This window comes from Bombus vosnesenskii, unplaced genomic scaffold (assembly GCF_011952255.1).
Source record: "Bombus vosnesenskii isolate JDL3184/JDL3185 unplaced genomic scaffold, Bvos_JDL3184-5_v1.1 scf7180000013314, whole genome shotgun sequence".
Classification (NCBI taxonomy): domain Eukaryota; kingdom Metazoa; phylum Arthropoda; class Insecta; order Hymenoptera; family Apidae; genus Bombus; species Bombus vosnesenskii.
Window position 1 is genome coordinate 5,040,179 of NW_022882960.1, and position 24,527 is coordinate 5,064,705.

General features: G+C 31.6%; 2 protein-coding genes across 3 annotated transcripts in view; one reads left to right on the plus strand and one right to left on the minus strand.

Moving 5' to 3' along the window:
- On the plus strand, positions 1-6,993 carry LOC117235239 (RAB11-binding protein RELCH homolog). The gene is made up of 16 exons (XM_033497087.1): positions 1-349; positions 616-816; positions 1,151-1,309; positions 1,387-1,739; positions 1,826-1,936; positions 2,016-2,260; positions 2,338-2,648; positions 2,731-3,017; positions 3,096-3,423; positions 3,505-3,658; positions 3,725-3,848; positions 3,924-4,194; positions 4,290-4,425; positions 4,573-4,772; positions 4,842-5,103; positions 5,170-6,993. The coding sequence occupies exons 1-16, from the start codon at positions 298-300 to the stop codon at positions 5,315-5,317; spliced, it is 3,342 nt and encodes a 1,113-aa protein (XP_033352978.1). The 5' UTR covers positions 1-297; the 3' UTR covers positions 5,318-6,993.
- Positions 6,958-24,527, minus strand: part of LOC117235241 (lysophosphatidylcholine acyltransferase) — a 25,248-nt gene continuing 7,678 nt past the window's right edge. The window contains exons 2-11 of one of the 2 annotated variants that reach the window (XM_033497096.1): positions 19,159-19,304; positions 11,556-11,770; positions 9,832-9,944; positions 9,258-9,412; positions 8,992-9,129; positions 8,620-8,745; positions 8,390-8,537; positions 8,076-8,174; positions 7,855-7,999; positions 6,958-7,760 (exon numbers count right to left, since the gene is read on the minus strand). In XM_033497096.1, coding sequence (XP_033352987.1) covers positions 7,675-7,760; positions 7,855-7,999; positions 8,076-8,174; positions 8,390-8,537; positions 8,620-8,745; positions 8,992-9,129; positions 9,258-9,412; positions 9,832-9,944; positions 11,556-11,770; positions 19,159-19,304 — 1,371 coding nt within the window. In that variant the 3' untranslated portion in view covers positions 6,958-7,674. Of the gene's footprint in view, positions 7,761-7,854; positions 8,000-8,075; positions 8,175-8,389; positions 8,538-8,619; positions 8,746-8,991; positions 9,130-9,257; positions 9,413-9,831; positions 9,945-11,555; positions 11,771-15,216; positions 15,435-19,158; positions 19,305-24,527 lie in introns of both variants that reach the window. The other variant, XM_033497095.1, reaches the window with a different exon arrangement.

Here is a 24,527-nt window from a genome sequence, read left to right on the forward strand (position 1 = left end):
TTATGTTAATCTGATATACAAATAGTTAAATACATTATTGCGAGAGATCTTTTAAGAATTCACGTGTTCATAGTTGCCAGTTCAAAGGCGCTAGTTTACTAACTGACATCACGGAGGGTAACATGGCTTTGTTGTCATCTTAAATGCTCTGCTGTGTTGCGTAGAGTCAAGTGATTTCTATTAATATACTTAATCAAATTAATGAAAGCATGGCACGCGCTTGAGTAGGTTACTATTTTATTCATCAACCTAGATGGACATGTCATTCTCTCTTAACGTTCGAACAAAGTGAAAGCTATGGCTGGTGCTACACAAGAGGTTAGAGATCCTCTGTCTACAGACAGTAAAGGTAATAAATATTTTTTAGTAGCTTAATTTTATGAAAAAAAGTTTACACTTTCTATTTTTTAAATAATATTTGCGTATTATACAAAATCACAATTTGAAATAAAAACGTGCTTTTAACGAATATAAATTGTGTCACTGGTACCATAGAATATATACACGTCATCGGGCAAACGTTAGGGCAAACAAATTATCCTATATTAATTTTTAATAATGTGACATTCTTGTCGTGAGAATGTCATAATATTGGATTTTTACTTATTATTTTAGGGTGTGCGACTGTAAAACCAACGATATCATACGAAGAAATTGCTATCAAGCTTTTAAATGAAAAGCTTTTATTAACGGCCTTGGAATTACACGCAGAACTATGCGAAGCTGGAAAAGAATTACCTATTTTAAGAGAATTTTTTTCAAACCCCAATCATTTTGAGAGTCAAAGTATTAAGCCAGAACCATATACTCCTATGCGTATGTATAAAATATATATTACAGGAGTTATTTATTTTTCTTATACAAATTTGTAAATAATCAAAATAAATAAGAAATTAATAGAAGCCAATACAAAAATTTAATATTAAAATAAATTTTTGTCATTGTATTTATATTGTAATAATTCTTCATTTTTATGTTACAAAAAGATTAATTAAAAATATAAAGAAAATTATGGTTAAATATTAAAGCTTGCTTATTTGTTCATATGTATCTATATTTGTGTGCATATTTCACTTTTTCAAGTAAATTGTGTATTTAATTTCGTAAAATATTGCAAGAGTAATACAATATCTGAATTTTAATTTATTAGCTAGGTCCTCTAGTCAGGCTACTTTAGACTCACTTGATATGACCAGATACTCAGAAGATGGTGCAGGTGTTGATGAGAGAGTAGCAATTCTAGAATTTGAATTAAGAAAGGCCAGGGAAAGTATTTCTGCTCTTCGTGCAAATCTCACTGTAGTAACAGGTTTCTTTCAGTTTGACTATTACAATTTCATAACATCAGTTATGACATAAAAACTGATATTTATTTTAATATTTTAGAGTCAGAAGGGACTACACCTGACAAATGCTCTGATAAGCATCTTGTTACTGGAACACCCATAAAACCTCATGAACAAAGAGCTATAAATTTTCTTGTTAATGAATACCTGTTAGCAAGTTCTTACAAATTAACATCAATTACATTTAGTGATGAAAATGGAAATCAAGATTTTGAAGATTGGCAAGATGTAGGGTTGAATATCCCAAAACCAGCAGAATTATTACAAATATATAGGGAATATATGAAGGCAAATGGATATGATAAATTACCTTCTGTAAGTGTTGGTGTGCAAACTGATTTCTGTGAATTAGAACCAGAAACAGAAGCAGAGAAGGATGAGTTCAAAGAAATGGTTTGTAGATCGTATTTATGAGAAACTTTACCTTCTGGTATGATGTGCTGTATGGATGATTTGTTAAAAAATAGCATCATTAACAGGTAAAAAAAGTAGAAGAACTTAAACAACAGACTGCATTATTAGAACAAGAAAGGTTGGACTTGCAACAATTCATTGCCACTTCAGAAAATCTATCTCAAAATCCAATTAAGGTATAAACTAAATTCGTGTACAAAAATATTAAAAAGATTTATTTTCTAGATTCCTATTATAGATGTATTTTCTATGTAGCAAGGTAGCAGCGGAACGATACAAACGATAAATTCGAATTCTACTACTCCAGATAAGTTTGAACTCCTCGAAACTCCAGCTCGTGATACGTCGACAGTGACTCAAGAAGCCGAGGAAGACGATAGCGTTTCTGTTGTTGTTAGTCTTGGTGAAACAGATCCTGGAGATAAAGAATGGACTAGAATTCAATTGCCTAGGGTGGATGTTACTGAAGGATCATCCATCCTTCCAAATCCGCCATCTAGGTATTGTATTTTTTCTCAATAACGTGCATATTTTTTTAATATATAGAAATATTTTATAAAAAATAAGTATTTTTCAGACATTTACCATTGAAATTTAAAATGGAAGTAATATCACATTGTTTAGTAAATGTTCCAAGTTCTGTAATATCGGCAGCAGAAGAAGTTTTCAAAAATGGAGTTACGCGCGATACTCTCGTTCATATTTTAGCACAAACGTTACCTCGCATCGTACCGAATGTTATCTTAAATAAACGCGAAGAGGTAATACCATTAATGTTAAGTGCAATTCGACTTCATAATGACTCTACAGAAAGGGAAAAATTATTACAAATGTTATTCAATCTAAAGAAAAGGCCACAAGAAGATGAAAGGCAATTAATTTTAGCTGGTTAGTTATTAATGCAAATTATCACTGATGATATAATCATTTTAAGTAGAAATGTCTTTTTATTTATTCCTTTTAATACTAGGTTTCGTTGCTATGGCTAAACTTGAAGATGAACCAATGGAAGGTGAAGAAATATTGACCATTTGTTGGGAACAAAGTCAGCATAAGTATCCTGAGAAAAGGTTGTTAGCTGTTGAGTGCTGTTCTGTATTAGCTCCATACATGTCAGTTGGGATAAGAAATTCTTTAATGCTCTCCATGCTTCAGCAAATGTTACTTGAAGATAAAGATCCAACAGTTAGAGCTAGTGTAGTGAGAAGTCTTGCACTGTTGATAGCTTTAATGGATGATCCTGATAAATATTTTCAGGTGCGATATAAAAAGAGAAGTTACTTAACGTTTAATAGAGATTTAAATGTATCATATCGATGATATTTATTTTTACAGTGTGAAGAATTAGCATTAACGGCACTTCATGACACGTCATCTATCGTCGTTGACGTTGCATCCTCTTTGCTTTTACCAATTTTAGCCCAGTGGGCACTCTGTCTTAAAAGATTACAAACACATTTATTACCACGTATAATATCTAAAGTAAAAAGTCATTTAAAGTCTGGGTATTCTCAACATTCGCCTAACAAAGATCATGTTGATGAAGGAAGAATAGTATCATCAATCGCGGTATTACAGTATTTACTTCCACATATGGTTATTTGCATTGCAGATACTGATTCTGTTAGATCTTATATTGAGCATGGAACACCATCCGATTTACGTGAGTATATCGTATATTTGCGTATAGAAAATATTTAAATAATTGTGACATTTAAAATTTTACATATGTTTTATTATGCAGCTGATGTGTTCCTGAATTTGTGTCATTCCAATATCGTTAATCCAAAGCTATTTTATAATGGAGATGTAGATATAGGATCTCTTCTAAATACGTTTTTTGCAAATACGTGGGAGAATGATTCATGGGGAGAATTAGAGTGGTTTACAAACTCACTGTACTTGATATTTTTCCTTTAAGTTCTCAATCGATACTTTCATATACTTACAATTGACACTTTCAGAGTATTGGACATTTTGGAAATGGTAAAATCTGTTGAAAGTACACAGGAGACCATTTTAAATGCTCTTTTAACATATATTCATTCTTTATGTTTGGGTTTTGGGCGATATATCACGCAAACGCGGGTAAATTTGATATTTTAATGAAGTTTGATTATTATATTATATCACGGACATAATTAACAACCTTCTATCTTTTAGATCCAACCGATAGTCGTATCCGAAGTAACTGAACTTGAGCAACAATTAACGACTCTTGCAACAGATAAAAAAAATATGAGTTTGACGTTAATCCCAACATATTTAATTATATTGTCCACTTTAAACGGTATAGATGTTTCTAAGTCTTTAAAACAGTTCCTTGTTGCTTTATCTATGAGTGGCACCAGTATTACTAGTTTACAGATCGGAATCATTATGTTATGTACTCAGGAACATATGCAAGAATACGTCCTTAGTGGTTTATGGGATGGTTAGTTTTATCAAATAGTTTTGATAGAATTTTGTTGTTTTTTTAATTAGAAATTTAGTAATCAAGTTTTGTCTTCCATACTTTTTTTTTTATAGGGGTAGTGCACCAAAGACCCATTGTAAGATGTGCAACCGCAACATTATTTGGTTGTGTAATAGCTCACGTTTCCGATCGGTTAGCAAGTGCTAAGGTAGTTCCTGCAATTGTTACGCTCGTTAATGATCCTGATATGTAAGATATCTTTGTAAATATTTCGTTTATTTCAAATTAACTATTTAATACTAAAATAATAATAATAAAACCATTTAATTAAATTAATTAAGTCAATTATCTATTTTGAAGCAATATGAACATTTGTCATAGTTAACATACTTCTAGAACTGTTCGATCTGCTGCAATTCCTTCTCTCGGTCGTTTAATAACGGAATGTAAAGTGAGAGAGATGCGTGATAAAGCACGTTTAACTTTAGAAACCATTGCTAAAGAACCTCAAGGTGTTCCGCCTACTTTAGCACTCCCACTGGTTTCAACATTAGCATTTATTGCCCCTAATTGTCCTCAAAATTATATAGAAGATGGTAAGTTTTTATAAAAATTTGCATTTTTAATATTTAACACGTGAAATTAAAGTCTTTAATTCTGTATAGTTATAGCTACCCAATTAATGGGGATAACTTCATCAGCGTTGCAACAAGGCCGCAAGATCGATCTCATTAGTGCTTTGGTCGAAGCATATTCTGTCTTGGTTTATTGTCCACTGAGTAATCAGTGCGTTTCTGGCGTGTTACTGCCGGGATTGAAATATCTTGAACAATTGGTTAATCAATATTTACCTCAACAGAAGGAAGCTGTTCGGTCACTTTTGCGAGAAGCCGAATCTCGGCAGGATCTTTCAAAACCAATGGAGAGGTAAATACACAATCTGTTTATTTTGAAAATAATTTTGCAGTGGATTGTTTATTGTCGTTTTCTCAGGTCCTTATCAATGAGTTCTGGCCTCTCATTATCAATGGCTACAGTAAATGTAGGACAAGGTGTAGAAGACATGAGACAAAGAGTGAGCAAAATATTTCAACAAAAGACTAGTTCACCAAGTATGTCAAGTATCTTTCGAAAGAAGTAAGATCTTTTTTTGTATTCATGTTTGTACACAAATATTACTTTTTATCATTTCAAAATTCTATATTCCCTTTTCATTGTTTTCAAATTTTATTTATTCATAATTTCTGTTGTACTTACCGCATGCATATGTATTATACGATTAACGGTACAAGCGATGCACAACATTTACACCAATCAGGATATAATATTATGTAAGTATTACTCATTATAATCGGAATACATATAAGTTCGAAGACAATTATTATTCAATATTGCTGTAATGATGTGTGTGCCTTTTAAAATGTAATTTTAAATCACGTAAATTACAAAATCTAAATGTTTGGAGATAGAAGAAAAGTCAATAGTATATTAATTTTGTTTTTTAACTGCACAACTAAGTATAACGTTAAATACTAAAATAGTTGCAATGTTTTATATCGTCATTTTTTTCAAGGCATCGTAATAAGTAGAATGTTGTTATAGTTTGTTATTTTATATTTTGTGACATTATAGTTTATTTATTAAAATGAATCTCACCACTTACTAACGCCGATAATTTATGAATCGTATAACGTTATCGTGCTCCTACTAAAAAAATTTTCAAATATGTTCTGCCATAACACGACTACGAATTTAAAAGTAAAGTTTTAAGAGTATTTGCTATATCTTAAATTATATAAAAAAATAATTATAGATAAATTAACTGTGCAAGAAATCGGTTGTGATCATTAAGCGTTGAATGTCGGAAGAGACAATTTCATTTTGTATTACTGTTTGATATTATAAAGCAAAATAGTCTTTATTCTTATCATGTTTAAGCATTTTGTGTGATATTATAGATCTATTACAATTAGAACATATGTATGTATATTTGTACTTAAATCGGTTATATAAATATAAATCGGGTAATATTATCTTCTTCACTGTAAACGAAAGAAAGAAAAAAATTAATCAAATTTATTTAAAATAGATCATATCTTGTAAGAATATTTTATTGTATCTATATATATATACAATTAAATTTCCCGTATATACATATATGTTGATACACATTACATGTATATAATCCATGTATACGTATATATGTATATATATGTGTATATACAATGATCAATAATTTACTTCGTATCTCACGATCAATGTATTATCGTTATTTTACATACATATATGTACATATATACATCCGTATACATGCATATGTATTTACGTTTATTAAATATTAAATACTGTAGCATATATCATTACCGTGCAAAGAATAAATTTTATAGTATATTTATTCTAAATGCATTGTCCTAAACATATTCGGTTTTCTTAGACATATTAGAAACTCTGGTTATGTTTGTATGAATCGATGACTCGCCAACTGTTGGCCACGTACGTTTTATTACGATATAACGCGCGAAACATTCAATAGCGTCCGAATTAATCGATACCCTGAGCAATCTAGATAATAGTTCTAAATCTAATTTTACTTTGCATGGACAATTTTCCCGCCGTGATTCGTAATTTTTACACGGGTTAGATTTGGGGAACTTGCTTACGTCTAAGAAACCTTCGGTGTAATACTATTTATGTACATGACTTTGAATTTTAACGTGACATTTTAATAAAAGGGAAGAAAGCTTTTCAGTAAGCTCTACGTGAATAACAACGATAAGTGTATATCTGTGAATGAAAATACATAGTAGTTCTCTTTTATTATGCCTTGTTATTCGAACGAAACAAAAAAACTATATCACAACTATCGTATGCGTATGAACTGCGCAATAAATTAAAAAAAAGTCAACCGTTGTCTCCCTCTTTTTCATATTTCTATAACTACGTGTTTTTTGCAATATGAATTCTTGTATTGAAAAAATGGTACGATACAAAAGTTTAAATTTTCATAAATTAAATCGCAGTAAAATAAAAAATCATTACAATGTTAAGTCATCATTACGAGTTAAATAATAAATACGTATCATTTTCCTTCCTTACTTTCTTTTTTACTCTGGATTTTAACGTTCCTTTCGAAAATTGACTTCATTCGTACGAGATAAGTTCTTCTTCTAGGATTTAAGGAAAAGAAAAAGAAAAAAGGAAGAAAATTCGTGCTATACAAACGCCAGACTCGTTTAACGCGACTTTTTAGTGATCGGTATATAATCTTCTCGTTCCGTACGTCGCTTGTTTAATTCTCACGAAGACGACACTTCTTGCTTCGTCAACGATAATAATACTAAATAAAAATGGCTATCTATTCGTTGAGAGGGTAGTAATATCAGCAAGAATTGAACAAATTTATACAGGGCTGGAGCATGCCTGATTGAGAAGCGGCCTGCCACAGACGCGGTGTGTTCTGTATCTTCGATGAGCATGGAACGAGTTGATGAAATACTCTCAAATAGTTTTTTTCCTCGTCTCGGGGTTACCAGCGAATATATGACAGTATTCTGCTCTTGCTGATAATGCTGCTAGTACGAATTCTATTCAAACATAATAGAGAACAAAGTAATTACTGTTATAAAGTCAAGATAACTTTCTATCTTAATATAGCAGCTTGGTTTAAGTAAAACATACCAAAATTTACTGTTGTGTCGGCAAAATCGATCTTTGCATTCTGAAAAATTTTATCAGATTCTTCCGTTGGCGTACTTAATGAGAGTTTTAAAGCCTTCCTTAATTCCATTTTATTGATACAAGATAATGACTTGGTACCACATACCTGTTGATTATGACGTAAATAATACGTATATGTAGCAGATAAATAATTTAGAAGATTATTTCTTATTGGTACTTACTTCGAACGCTGTTTCGATTTTGTCTAGCTCCGAGTTTGCGGTTGTTGTAGCTAACACCGTGAATAAATATTCTTCCAAATCTATTTTACCATTTCCATGCTGGAATAGTTATAGGATGAGTAAGTGATGTGTTGTGTATAACAAAAAGTGAAATATTGGTTATATTAGAATTACACAATGAACTATGTACCTATATATGATACACAATGAGAAACGTTTATAAAGAATGTTTGGAGAATTACAAACGGAGCATAGCTATTTTAACAATCGTATACAAAATTTAATTAAGAGAGGATATGACAAATGATACAGACCCTATCGTGTATCCGAAATAGTTGCTGAGTAACAGGCTCTTTTTCGTCTATTCTGAGGATTTGCGCAAATTCGTGCAAATTAACTTCTTCGTTAAATCTCTCTGTTTTCTTCTGAACTAACTCCTCTTCCGTTTTGGCCGATACCAAACTGTGGAAATATATTGCAAGATTAATCATATGATATATATTTGTATTTTTCTACACACATGTATTTGGTTCCAACGACATACCCGAGTTTGTTACGAAGTTTATGGGCTTCCACTATGATGGATGCTCGTGGTATGTTTAGCTGATGAGCTTTGCTAATAATTCGGCAATCGTCATACGTATAATCTGACACGGGAATCTGTAATGCCCTAAAAAATAAATAAAATTCCATTTTTAACAATGTACTTTAAAAAATACAGATTTCATTTTCATTTCTTTTTCCATTAAGTTTGAATTCATTAGATTATTTATAGATTTTAGATTAATTTTCCTATTAGAGTTTATCGTTGAACATGTTAGTAACTTATGAACATTCGACTTAAGTCAAACACGGACAAGTTAAATGACTTTTCAGAATTGAGAAACACTTGTTTGGAGTAACGAAATGTACTCACTCCGCCATAAGACGTCGCACGTTATTTGCATAAAGCTTGGGATCTGTTTTCTCCGCTTCGCTTGGTTTGTAAACAGGGAGGAACTCTATTTCACAACTGCTATTCAGTTGTGTCAATGTAAGCCACAGTAGCTTTAATCTGAAATAAAAATTTTTGTAATTTAACATTTTGATAAACAGAATGTCAGGAGGTCTTTCCGTTTAATTTCTAAAATATTCAATTTAGTAATCTTAATTACAAAAAGACATTTAGAATAAGACGCTTACGCCCCAGGACCTTCCCACGTCCATGTTACGGTGTCCAATTTGTTAGGATATCTGATGCAGACTGGCTGAACAGGAACACCAGGGTAAAATGCACCTGATTTGAAAGTAATAAGGCACGATCGATTTGTACAAGTACCTTCCGGGAATATCATCACCTGTAGAAGAAAATTGTTAATTTGATTTAAATATTTTCTAATAAGGGATCGAAGATGAGACTTTATTGCGCGAGATTCAAAAGATTGTACACATTTTCAAGCGAGGTATTTCTTAAGATGTTTCTAATTAACAAATAATAACACTAATGCCGATGCTAATTTTAATTTTTGTTGCAGATGAACGATTACCTTTGTAATTCGATTTAGAGCGCTATGTAATTTAAAAACAAAATTATACCTAAAAATTATATATAAAATTATAAAAAAAATATACGTTTAATTTAAAAATTATACGTTACGCTACTGTACTTGAAAAATTTATGCGGGTCATAATATCAAGAGTAATTTTTAGAAAATAAGCGACTGCAGCGAGTTCATAAGCTTATTTTTAATAAAGGTACTATTTTTATGAGGGCTACCTGTGGCCAATCCTCTTTTGAAGTAGCTCTTTCGATAATTTCCTTGATAGTATTTTGCCGTGAATTCGGATCTTCTCTCCAAACATAGACCGGTTGTGTATAGTTGATAAGCTCTGTGAGTACATCATAAAAAAGTGCATAATGTAACAAACGGAAACGTAGTACTCCTAAATCAATATTTGTTATGCAATTCATATGCTGTAGAGAAACTTACTTTCTATAAATTTTATTTATGTAGAAAGAAGAGTGAATAAAAACTGCGTATTTTATAATACTTTTTACTTTTTATCATATTTTCTGTGCTATGTTTTGAACCTGAATTTTTTTCTTTTTATTAAAAAAAAAAATTTTCATTTCTAGATAATATAGTGGCGAATGGGACAATCCATAAAGAAATTATTATTAAATTTATCTTTTTTGGAAATTTCTTCCAATTGATAAAGAATACACTTGAAGCGTTATTTGTACAAGTAACCATTAAATTACCAGTGATATTTGCATACAATAGGCGTTAAAACTTTCATTAAAGCTATCGATAAAACAGTTGAAAAGTTTTAACGTTTATGTTATCAAATCATTGTACTATTATGTCTTTTTATTACTACTATTACTTTTATTACTACTAGGTATCGGTAAAATATTTCTTATTGAAATGGTTGGGCATCCTTTTGATCAAAGTTCGAAGACTTTATGATTTTCCAATTAAACTAATAGAGGTTTTCAAGTGTGAATCGTATTCTTTTACAAGATAATGAGACGAAATACAGGCACCGAAAACTCAAAACATAAGTATTCGTATCGATTCTATTTATAAGTAAACGAGACTGTCGATATAGTTGACAGTAATACATAAATCAATTTTCATGATGAAAACAATCGAAAAACTGTAAAATATCAAAACTATGCGGTGTATTGAAAAAAGAAGAAAACTTTGAGAAAAAGGAATAAAGAGCGTTTTAATCGATGTGGGTTCTAATATTAATAGCTTCGGTGTAAAATATAATTTTATACAGTCTTGTAGAAATACTTAATGAGCTAAATTTGCACCACAACAACGTTAGTTAACGTAGTTAAGTTAGAACAATGAATGGGAAATGTGTACACCACGAGGTGAAAGAAAACTTCAAATGAATAGAAATTTCACGTCTACGAACGTTGTCTTCGAATTGCAGGTAAACGTATTATTACTGTAATCTTATATCTCCGTTATATTAACGACAATCTTTTATCATGATACGATACTTCTTCCTTTTTTAAGTTTTTTAAATTAATATGTAATATTTCCTTATCATTTCTTTAATTAATCTTTAACCCATTTTCAACAAACGTAAATTATTTACACATAAAAAATTAAATTTCCCTCTCGTAAAAGAATTAATTTCATCTTTCTTTCAATAACATAATCAAATATTTCTACTTTTCTCAATGAATTAAGTATCACGAAGCATTCGAGTCTCTAATTTTTCTCTTTAACGCTCTAACGTAACCCCTATCATCGTCTATATCAAATCGAATTTACGCAGAAAAACCTCTAATAGTTTGTGCGTTACAAGTTTTATGTTTCATCCTACAAACGGTTAGTTCAACTGTTTTCGTTAAAACCACCGATCTATCGAACAACCGCCATTACGGAAGTGTTGCGACAACCACGGTTAGTCTACCGTTAACGGAGAGGGTTAATCGTGGAAAGCGAGCGTGAAATCGTTTCAATAATTTGCACATACTTCCGATAAATGGGTTCAATCCTGATTCTCGTCTTACGATGATCGAAGGGAACCCGGTTATGTAGACGATCCCTCCGTCCATGAAGGTCGAATGGGGTGCAACCACTAAAATCGGCGCTTCCGCCCTCGTCGCCTGTCTTCCACGCACAATGATTCTCATTCCTCCTGCTTGGTATGTCAGCCGGCCCATAAAACACAGCCAGGGCACTATTTTGCTGCAGGTTTCAATCGAGCATGGTTAACGAATCCCAATTACATTAACGCGATTTCTTGCGTTCTATTTATTTCGTCTCGAGATTTCAGCCTCGAGAACACATCGTTTGGACGTTAGACGCTCTTAACGAGCTCAACGTTTATTTCTTATTTTTCCAAATTTTAATACAAGCTGAATATTTGTCATTGATCGCTTATCAATCGAACGTTTGAACGGAGTGGATTGTTTAAGAGATTATCGAAGAGCTCACTCGAAAAGTGATAATTTCATATCTTTCTCTTTTTGTTCGTTTTTGTTTTTTGTTTTTTTTTTTTTCATGCAACGTATTTTTATACAAAGGAATTTCGTTGGTGACAAAAAATTTAGAATTTAGTATGAGATTCGTTGATCTTGATTTGACTATTTGTATTTCATTGGCGCTACGGTGATATTGATATTGATAAGGCGAACATTGTTTCTTTTTCCCCGTTTTCACCGATAAAAACGCAAGAGAAAAGAAGGATACTATATAAATAAATTTATGAATATTTAAGATAATCCTTTTTGGTGTGAAACCCCGGTTTCAAACGGTTTTATTACAGAAGCATTCTGGAGGTGTTGATAGATCGTATCGTACAAAATTTAATATCGTAACAATTTTTGCAGTTTATTAGCCAAATAACGAAGAGTCGATAGCCAAAAGATCGAAAAAGACGATGCAGCTTTTTAGAATTTCGCGGCCTGGATTTTTACATGTAACGTTGCTCGAAGTTTCTGTGGGCCACGTTACTCTGCTCTTTTCTTCGAATCGACTTTCTAAGACAAGGTAACTGTGGAAATCTCGAGCAGCATTAGCGACGTTAAAAATCATCGTCTCGTTATATTAATGGGCTCGAAAGCATGCAGAAATTCATTGCGTATATGTATATATGTATATCCAAAATTGTCGCGTGCTCGTTCGCTCGAACTCTCAGTTGCATATTCTACGGAAGTGATTTACAGTTTCATCGGTACAAATATATAATTAGCGCCAATTAACGTCTTGAATATTGTACCAGCGTAAAGTTACCCACGACAAGAACTAACGATAAACGTAAATTGAAAGTTAGCTGGCGATAATTTTAGCATAAACAAAAGTTTTCTTTTTTGGCTAATATAAACTTTGCGATCATATCGCATTTTTCGATGGTACACGGTTCTTATAGCTCATTGCATCAAAGTAGACAGAGCTGAAAATATATCAAGCACTTTTTACCTCAAATAGTAGCTGTAGTGACCTATTATAGCAGAAAATTCCACGATCAGGTTTATTTGCACAACAGTGAAACTTTACGGCTCCGAGAGCCACGTGACACTGCAACGAGAAAGTTTACGCAGCCGTGAGTTCGTTACTCTACGAGTACCGACAATTTTCATTTGTTATATTATTACACCTAGGAAAATATACTTCGGAAAACTTTTTCCTTTTTTCCCAAGCAATTAACCCTTTCGGCCTCTATGTTGCGAAAATACGTAACATTGTACTTTGATAAGTTGTTGATTAATGAAACAATAAATGTAGTTATCTTTGAAGTTTGTAGTTAATGCATCGTATATTCCTTATAATTGTTCAGTATTGCCCTAATCATTAACCATCCAGTGCACGTGTTGCGTCGTGGCCGATTAGGTCGTGCCATTTTTTTTCTCATTTCTTTCCATTCGACTTTCTTGGAATTTACTTTTCACTCGTACATTGGAGGGTTAATAAAAAAAAAAAATAATTTTTTCGAAGATTCCAAAAGAATTCCCGAAAGGGTTAAAAAGAGAAGAATGAACTTTTATGTTGTTTTATACGCAACGATTAGGTACATCCAGTTTTGAGATTACTCTAACACTAGAATCACTGATTTGTAATTGGTGTCCAAAATAATGTTTCGAACGATAAGTATTAGTTATCGTGTTACTACAAAAATAACAATATAACGTTTATAAGTTATTGAACGAGGATTAAGACTTTCGTCAAAAATATCTGCATGTTCTTAATAATTGTCAAAATGAAGAATCTGAAATTTGTCGTTTTAATTTGCCGATTTGATTAATTCCAGTGTTAAAGTATAGACAGAAAGAAAGGAAAAGTTAAAAAATAGAATAATTAGAGAATAAAGGAATGAATAAATATACGAAGCGGCTGGTAGCGTCAAGCATTAAAAGTGTAACACTTTGAACCTCGCAATGGAAAATAACGTGTTCCAACTGTGTTCTAGAACGTTAAATAGTATCAGTTAATAGCATAGGTATGCCCATTATTCCATAGCTTGTTAGTGACGATGTAGATGTTCCCATTCACCACATATATATGTACATTTCTCTGTTAACCTAATTTAGATAACTCTGCTTTTTTCTGTTTTCACAACTGTGCATGTGTATACAAATATATAGTTTAGCAATTGATATGTCTACTATGATTAACATTACGCATTTCCAAAAATTTGAAGAGCAGTATGATTCTGTATAATTTTCAATACATGTAGGCAAGTAAAATCGTTTTAACGATATGATTGAAAACTGAATCAAACGAAATTTTTACGAATTGCTATTTAAAAATTCGTTTTTTTTTTTTTTTTTAGGACCTTTATTTTTTTAACTTTGAGCTAAATTCTTTGGTCGTCGGATACAAACTGCAAGAACTCTTGAATACTAATGAAACTTTTCAATTTACGAGCTTCTAGTTCAACATATTTCTTTGCCAAGTATCGATATAAAATAGCGAGTACGAAAGGATATGTTCGTATTCAAGTATTCAACTTATAAGAATAAGGTAGAGGATCTGTAGATTTGCATATGTATTATAAGACGCATAAAAGTCGTGTTCCACCATTTCATGTTTCTTAAAATGAGCCAAGCAAATGACGTACTTTCTTCTTTTATTTAAAATTGTATTTTGAAAATTCTCCAATCTGTTTCGCACAGTATCATTGTTGCGTCTTTCAAGAAAGGAAATAGAAAGCTATGACCCCTTATGTCCAGGCTATTATTAATGAAATTTTACAAGTCACAAGTTATTAACATAACAGCAACAGGCTGGAATATCAAACAAACGAAATTGCACATCTAAATTTTACAAATTGCCAATCGGTTGATTTAATGCAAAATTATAAATTTCCAAGAAAGACAGAAATCTATAACCTGTAACTTATGTCGATTCACTAATGTCATTATATGCTTGGTAAATTATCGTGTTGAAGGATTCTCGTTATTATTAATCTCTAATACCTATCACAGTTCTTAACATTTAGTTGTCAAGTAAAAAAAAAAAAAAGCAAAAAATGCAACAAATTCGTAAATGAACTGTAAAATTATAAAACAATAGTTCTTTAGCTTATTTCATTGTTTTAGATGCGAAATGTAAATTTTGACAGTGCTAAAGAAATACCACGAGATGGAACAACGACTCTGGTGGCTTGACAGAGCAAAAAGTAGGAGACCTACTTCCGAAAAAAGGAATGCGTCCGATCTCTGCCTTGGCGACGATGCTCGGTCCGCCGAGGTAAACAACCGGAAGTGCATCGAAGAAGCTTGAATGCGGAGCTAGGGCTAACACGGGGGCATCCTTTGTTTCCGCTTTACGACCTTTGACCTTCAGGTGATGAAATCCCCCGCAGATGAACAATGCTCGTATCATCCAGCAGATTATAATTCTCATATCTCTGTTTTTTCCATTTTTTTGTTTGTAGTAAATATATTTAAATAATATTATTTGGTATATATAATTCTACTAGTTGCTACATCGTGCAATCTATATTTCCCAATTTGCGATATTCAGAACGATCGTAAAATTCAGTAGAATTTCGTTTACAACATGCATTATTCGACAACGTCCTCTATTTATATCTTTTTTTTTTCTTTTCTATCAAATGAAATTTAGTAATGTAGAATAGTCGTGGATTAAAGATTTTTGTAGCTCTAGCGAAGAAACTGCATGATATGCATGTATAAATTTATTATTTTCCTTTTGGTAACCGAGATTCTACTGTGCTGATTAAAATAAATTTTTTATGAAATTATTTATAGCCAATAGTTAAACTGATGTAGAAATGAGGTTATGCATATTGTTTCGATTAAAATCGTTATTCGCTTGATTGGAGGAAGATATTCCAGTAAATGGCAAAATGAATTCATTTTGTACACGTAATATATTTTCGCACTTATTGTAACATGCAAAGCATTTTAACTACTCGATATATTGATATTACAAGACATGCATGGCCTTTCTCCAAATTATTTTGAAAATTTTTGCGATAAGAAAATAAAGATATAATAATTTTCCTTAAAAGAAAGACTTACTATGATAAACAAAATACACATTCGTTGGCATCTACGAAAGATAACAAGTGCATTTGCGAAACAAAAATGTTTATTGCGAAACAAAAATTGAACAAAGTTTTAGAATATTTATTGTATATACGTTTTATGACCAGTTGAGATTTCTCCTACAATATGTAGAGGACAATTGAACTACTTTCCTAAAGATTACATCGAATCTCAAGTCTATACTTTGTTACTAAATTCTTTATCAGGAACTAGGCACCGGCGATGTATGTTAGATCTAAGGTATCGTTTATATTGATTATTACATGAATAAAGAAAATCATCGCGTGTACTTTGGCTTCACCGACTACGAGTCAAGCTTACAGAAAAATGTTTACTCGATCTTTATTTCAAATATCCGATGAAATTATTTTATCAATCTACTTTATAACTGAATTTCTCTTTTTATCATAGACTTCAAATATATTTAAAAGACTCTGAGAATTTAGATTTTAATCGTTCGTAAAAAGCAATTAATAATACAAATTACAAGTTCGGAAGGAAATAGGTCTTTTCTTCGTTTGAACATATTTTTAGTACGAGCTATTCACATTCCTTTAAATGTCTATTATTTAATTAGAAAAGTAATGTCCGGATGATTAATTATCTCTGGAGGATTGATATTTACAAATATGTATTTCAGAGGATTAATAACCTACATGGTATGCTACACCTAAAAACGTATAAAACATAAAATCAATATTCTACTTCTACATCGTGCATGGAGGTTTGCATTTCCAGTTAATAATAAATGCCAGGTATGTATCTAATATTTGGCGTGCAAAGTAGAATAGCAGCTAGGATAATCATTGTTTTATGCAAAATGCGATTACATTTGCGTGTGAACAAATATTTGTCGATAATATTTTTCCTTTTCATGTATTCTTACGGAGGATTTTATTATTCTAAACAATGTCCACGTGTGAAAGTGTTAATGAAAGTTGCAATTCAGTTTGACACACTTTCTGCTATGGAAATCCAAACAATTATGCACACCCAAATAAATGCACCTAAATGATTACCATAGTAAAATGAAACAAATTTTTATGTTATAGCCTCGTCATTAATTAGAAATGATAGAATTATAACATAAAAAACTAAAATATTATCAATATAAACGTAAGTATCGCTTCCTTTTCATTGAACTAAATTCCAAATGTCATTACCATGTTACGAAAATTTAATTATTTAAAATTTTAATAAAAAATAACGAAACCTATAATTACAATAAATAATCGTGGGTATAATTTTCCATTGAATCGTATTCTACATTCTTTAAATTTTATCAAAAAAAAAATAATAACTAATGCTCTCATTTTTACTATAAAAATGATAGTATAATCAATAATACAAATTTCTAATCGCAATATAATAATATAGCAGTACCATTTATCTGAATGAAACTTCTCGAATTATTTTCAAAAATCTATTGTACATTCCCACGCGAAACTCGTTCGAAGTATCGTTCGAATTGTGAGCAAAGCGAAGTGCAACGTTACTTGCTACGATTAAATGTCGCAACAATCGAACAATCGAAATGATGACACACGATCGACGAAAACATCTCAGGCAAGCGTATTGTGAATTACTTCGATTCGAAGCTCATACCGAAACGGACGTGAACTACTTATCCGACGCATACTTTCTCCCGTTACTTATTCTTTTTATCGTATCCTCGCTCGTTTCTTCGCCGCGGTCATTCACGCTCTCTCCCCACTGGACATCTTCAATCATTTCAAGTGTATGACCATGAAATAAAATTCTTCAAGGGATTTCCGCAATTTATCCTCATCATTTCGTCTGGACGATAATACGCCTTCGCTAGGAACCATATGCTTATCTCTCTCTTTAATCATGAAAATTTTAACAGACATTCATTGCCTCAGTATTTCTTTCTATTTGGTCCAGGAAAATATAAATTATAATATTAGGATAAAAACTACATGAAAAAGCGTTAGATAAAGAATAAAAGAAAAGAATTGAAAATGAAATTTTCTGTTGAAAATGATCTTAGTTTGAGATTTAGAAACTTTGTGTAATTTCTAGAGGAACTTGCGGATTTATTAAACGTTTGATATGACCCACGTCATCTCGATTGCACATTGCTCATTTTTATAGTGATCTAAATTAACTTACGTATTATTTTTTCTTATAAACTACATCCGTTTGTCATAAATTCTAATTTTGTCTTTGTGACTCCGTATCGTTACGTCTCATCAAATTAAAATTTATCTAAAAATAACGTCTGACCGGATAATTCTTAAAGCTCGTGCTACATATAAATAAATAGTGAATATGCGTATTTTTTGTCTGACGGCATGATACTAACGTTTCGACCTAAATATAATTTGCTGTGCGAGTATGAAGTAAATGAAAGCTAAGGCTGACAACGAATGAAGAACGCATGGAGAAACATAGTAAGTTCATGTTTATTAATTGCATAATTTTAGTATCTTTCGGTAGTTGGAAGGTAGTATTTTCATGCAACATATTTGAAGAAAGAAACTCTGGCTCAAAAGTATAAGCCTCCTAAAAACCCACGATAAATCCATAAAATTTTACGAAGAAAGGTGGAAGCTATATAACAGTAATTATTATTACGATTAGCATAATTAACATTGTGATAGTCAATATCTTTAAAGTGTTCAAGGAAAAAAGAAACGATCTTGATAACACGAACTCGATTTACATAGTAAATTAAAAATAAATAAAAATTACTCAATTTTCTTCAGTGATTTTCAAATGCAATGTTATCATAGACATATAATCGGTACAAGTTCTGAAGACTAAAAGCGCGAATATATTTAACATCATCAAATAAATTAACATATACAAGCACACAATGTAATGGAAGCAAGCGGAAACTCATCATTTTACATGCATAAGAATAGAATAAACGAATATGGTCATTAAATGAAAATGAAGCAAAAGTTAAATAAAATGCTCGATGCTCGCGGATAGTTGTGACTACAAACTGAACATCAGAGAATGAGATGATGCGTAGATGATATATATGCATATATGCAAGGAAGAAAAACGTAACGGTAAGTTAATGTATCTTACCGTCTCCACCCTGTCAGAGGTGCGCGACGTAGATCTTCTTCGGACAATCCAAGAAGACCTAAACAAGCCAGGAGCCAGGCCATGATCACCAGAGCCGTAATTGCAGCCAGTCTGAATGGTAGTAGTGCTACCGTCAGGAATGCCGTCTGAAACATGAAGCATTTCCGCTTCAACAACCACTTTCAACGTATTACAGCGGTCGAGAGACGAAAAAACCGTCAAGTTCTACAACCCTCGGAGAAGGATTGTACGTCAAAGCGTCGATTTTATGCTCACTACCTGTTTATCGTTATACCGTTCGACTCTTTGTAGTCTAGCACCTGTTTATACGTTGTTGGTTAATTTTACGACAGGTGTATCGTTGATAAATTAACAATAAATTGTTCACAACTTGATAAAATTAAAGTTTTAGTTATTTGCGATTGGTTGAGATTTAAATATATTTAAATATATGGTTTTGATATTCGTGTTATATTACCCTGTGTTCTCTTAAATCGAATAAAACATATGAAACTTTAAGACTGTAAGACAGAATAACTGTAAAGATAAACTCTTTTCAGTTTGGTAAAATGTAGAGTTCGGTTAGGATTTGAATAATTTTTTGTTTTGATATTCATGTAGCTTTATATTATGTTTTTTCTAAATAGATTGTACAGCGTGTCACTCTATTTTTATAATACATTAATGATTATATAATTTTCAAATAAGTTTCAGATATTCGTATTTCAGTTGAGTTTTGGATATGATTTGTCTGAAAATTTGAATTGCATTATTTTGCGATTTTCTAGATAAACTACATAAAGTATGATTTTAATGCATTAAAATACATGCATGACTGCGATCCAATATATATAAGCAAAAATTTATTAAAACTACCTTTCAAAGGCTCAACAACATAGTAAGTTATAATAATTACGTGTTGAAGCTGATAACGTAAATCTTACTGAAAAAATTTCATACGAATTAGGAAGAAAATGTCCATTGAAAATCTGAATCTGTATTATAAGATTGTTCGTAGCATATATAGAATTGAATTACATCAAATACAATAATAATACGAACGTACAAAATTAATGAAAATGGCTATCGAAAGACACGACAGATATGGACTAGAAAACAATAATTTTATTGTAATAAATTAACGAGATTTCCAAGGAAAATAATAATTCTCAAATATTTTAACAATTTCCTAATGGTACGTTCCAGTTTACTTAAATTTTTCTAAATATCCTAATAATTACGAACTGGTGTGTAATATACTACTCCAGTTTATGTATATTTCAAAACGTCAAAACTGGTCGATAGTTTCAATTTGCGACAAACTCACGTAGCATAAAATATTCCAAAATTTTTCGAGCAAAATTCGACGTCGAAGCGAGCGAACTCAGGTCAGAAAGCGGCAGGTCATTTGCCAAATCGTTTCTCGAGGAAGAAAATGTTAGAGCAGGTCAAAAAGGAAAGGTTCGGGGTTCTTTATTTGGCGATTGCCTGAAGGTAGTGCTTTACGCCATTTTCAGTTGTAGTTGACGGTGACTTAAATTGGAGGATGGACAAGTATTTCGCTGATAAGGCTAACAAAACCTAGATCAGCACATTTTGTACATTCATCAGCGGACAATGAGTAACGCCACAAATATTCGATAGAGCTCATTTTGCGTGATAATCGATAAACTTTGATCGCCTACCTTCGACGACAAGGAGCGATGAAAAGGACGACGACCTTTTGTGCTGATTACTTATATAACATTTTTTTAACCTCCTTTCCATCTATTTGCAGACTTTTACTTCACACCAATTATCATCACGTCAGATTATCATTGGGTCTCATTTATTTCGTTGTAGTATTTTCAGAACTTCCTGCATTTTTTAACGTTTCCAAATTTCTTTCCAAGAGAAGATGCTTCTTGTCGTAAATAGATAATTTTACTTTTTGTAAACATACATTATTGATAAATAAATATACGATAAACATCTTTTCTTTTTTTAAGTTAATCGAGCTTACGCTTTTTGCAAGGTTGTTCGACGATTTAATAATCTAAGAATTTCGATAACTTTTTCGTACGACGCCCTGTATCTACAATTTCGTTTTAACATTTTTACACGTGAAATTTGCTCCAAAGAAGGTTCATGTGCAAAATGGATGGCCAATTAATCGATACCTAACGAACAAATAAATTTTGAATTAACCGAGTGAACTTTTCTTTCTCGACGAGAAGAACTACTTCTTCCTTCAGAGTGGGCCAAGGCTACGGTACTGTAGATGATTTAGGATGCTGTTTGGTTCGACCGATAAAGAGAGGAACGTAAAGGCGTAGAAAGACGGAAGGGAGAGCGAAGAGTAAAAAAGGAGAAAGAGTACCGTTCAGTCGTTCCGTTAGGCTCCATCTCACCTGTTAACTTCATTTCGTCCATGTATTACAGAGAGACGCACATGTATTTACATAACACGCACACAAGAAACTTTCAAGATCGAGGTTACGACCGAGTAATCCTTTCGACACTTTGAGCTTCCTAACAAATGAAATTCCTTTTCACGTTCTATTTCAAAACAAGAAAAAAGATTATGCATAGATTATTTTTTTACAATTCTTTTAGCAGATATCCTCTTTGTAAGTTGACTTTTAACGAATACAAAAGGTCTGAGTAATTTAAATTGTATTTCAAGTTTCACTTTTTCTTTATGACGTTGGCGGTAATTAAGTGCAGACTTTAATTGGCCAAATTGTTGCTATGCGACTGGTAATACTAGACGCGATAAATGTTTGAATACAATGTAGTCGATTAAATGGATAGTGTCTTTATCTTGTCCATATTTTTTGCAATTCGATATCTTGAAGAAGAGAGAGGAAGGTGGAGGAGGAAATTACAATTTTTAATTAAACTTTTATTTCTATCGTATAAAAAAAGTACTCGATATAAAGCTGAAGTTATTAATAAAAGTGGGATAATAAAGTTATTGATTGCATGTTTAAATTAGTGTTTTAGCAATTTGTTGTTCTAAAGCATGTTCCCATGACCATTTTTGACCTTAAAAAATTGTTTCATGTACATTTTTAGCAAGACAGGTATGCAATAGCCTCTATGAAAATATATTCTAAGTAGGACGCACACTGAATTTAGAAACCTTTGGATTTTGAAGTATGAAATCATGAGATTACTATATGTAGGCATACAATAGTGAATCGGTGTTCAATGCCCCCGGCTTCTTGTTTAATTTCTCATCTATTCATACATAATGTATGTATCATTCATCTGTGACTTTGAACACCAAGGCTATATCCAAATAACTTCTTTAACACTCTATCTTCCTCAGAAATCTGCACATTTAATCTCTTGTCTTCCCACTAGAAATATTTCTGCTCTATATACGTCAGATTATGGAAAAATGTGGATTCGTCTTATTGTTACAAAGAATTACCTTGATCATAACTACCTCGAGAAACTGATATTGTTTATATTCTCTACGATCTCGTATTTAGTGAAATAAATTTAATGAAATTATGAATTAAAAAAAAAACATTTTACAGTATTCTTTTTTGTATGACGAAATAATAATGTGTAATAGTAATGTATAACTTTAAGTAACACGAATTTTAATATACTTCGACATGATCATTTATCGTAAACTATCAATATAAGAACATGCACGTATAACTTCTTACAAACTTAATGTCTTAGAAATAAATTACGCGTGTATATTAAAATTATCTATGAAAATTTCGAAATCTAAATCGTGCATTTCGTCGAATAACTATTCTATGAAATCAGCGTTTTCAAAATGATTGTATTTAGGTCACTTGCAAGTGGCCTATAACTGCACCTTTTATATTCTGCTCTTCTTTGTTCGCGTTGCATATTACTCTCGAATATTATACAGACTAGTAGATCAATCGAAAAACTGAAAATGTGACGGTGAAAATTGATCTGACAGTTTCGTCGGTTATGTTCGATTTCTCGTTCCCCTTCTCGCTTAAAAACTTTTCAAAGAGAAAGATCGGTGAATGTTTACGAGGCAAAGATCATTAGTCTATTCGCTTTCAGCCGACTCGAAACTATCGTTTTTGCATTTTGCTTTTTGTCTTCTGTTCACGAAAACAATTTCCGTAAAGTTACGTTTACGAGAGAAAGTAAATAATAAACTTTTAGTGATATTGCAGACTGTGCAATTATAAATACAAACCATGCATTAAATCTTGTCGTTTTATCATTAGAAAATATTTATTTGCTTGTGACTACCTTACAACCAATTATTAGACATGTTACTAAGTTCCATAGAAGACGCTGATAGTGAAATTCGCCACTTATGTGCACCTTTGATCGTATAGTTTCTTCTCTTAAAATTTTCACGAGATACGTATCTCTAAATGATGGAAAATCTTAACCTAGATCTTGAGAGAAAATAAGGAAATAAGAATACTGATTTTTATCTCTTTAATTAGGTACTACAATAGTAGTAGGTGTTGAAAGACATTGAAATGTTCGATAGATCAACAATGCGATGACAAAAGAATTTTATAAATATATCTAAATGGATGAAAAATATTTAGAGTAATTTTTTAAATAAATCTATCGTTTGCATACTTGCTCGTCTTTGAGATAAACTGTTTTTGTTTTTGTAGTTGCTCGAAGGTTGCAAAGAACCGAGACCTCGTCCTATTTCCAAAATAAAGTTTAGTCTAGTATTGTCATGTTGATCATGGATGACTTAAATTGAAGACCGCATTAATGTTTTCAAAAGTTTGAAAGTTTTGCTTTTTCGCGATTTTTGGTTGGTTTTCAAATGTTTATATGCTTTAAAAATGGTTACTTAATTATTAGATCGGTATTTTTTCGACTTACGATAATGTTCCCGACGACGCATGGTGAAAAATTTTGACCATTTTCGATTATTAAAATAATTATACTTTTCTAAGCCGAGGCTGTCATGCCATCGTTTTCTTATACCAGGTCATACCTGGTAGTGTACGAATCCAAAGATCCAAATGTTATTCGGTAATTAATCATAAATTTTTTTATAATTTTTCATTTTTTCGAAATTCTTGTTTGAATTTTGCGTTGCTTAAAAAGATTAAGGTAAAATGTAGTAATAAAAACTATTGGATGATATTCTGGATACTTGGGAGAATATTCAAAAATCTTTTTGGATTTTTCAAACGACAAAAACCTAAAAAAGAATTGCGTGGGCTTAAACGACTTAGTATGCAGACGATGTTTGTAAAAATAAGACGTGGGGTTAATAAATAATGTTCATACATATATTTTATTTTACTAGAATTTCATTTACTATAATTTTATTACAGTAAAAATTTGCTAAAACCTTTCCATTTTGACCTGCATTTTTCATAAATATAACGAGAACAAATTCTTAG

What these genes read in the sequence shown, in the direction of transcription:
- LOC117235239 (XM_033497087.1), top strand. Translation starts at nt 298, where the DNA reads ATGGCTGGTGCTACACAAGAGGTTAGAGATCCTCTGTCTACAGACAGT. An exon ending in AAATCTCACTGTAGTAACAG is followed by an intron (nt 1,310 to 1,386) that starts GTTTCTTTCAGT and finishes TTAATATTTTAG; the next exon opens with AGTCAGAAGGGACTACACCT. An exon ending in TGGAACACCATCCGATTTAC is followed by an intron (nt 3,424 to 3,504) that starts GTGAGTATATCG and finishes TTTATTATGCAG; the next exon opens with CTGATGTGTTCCTGAATTTG.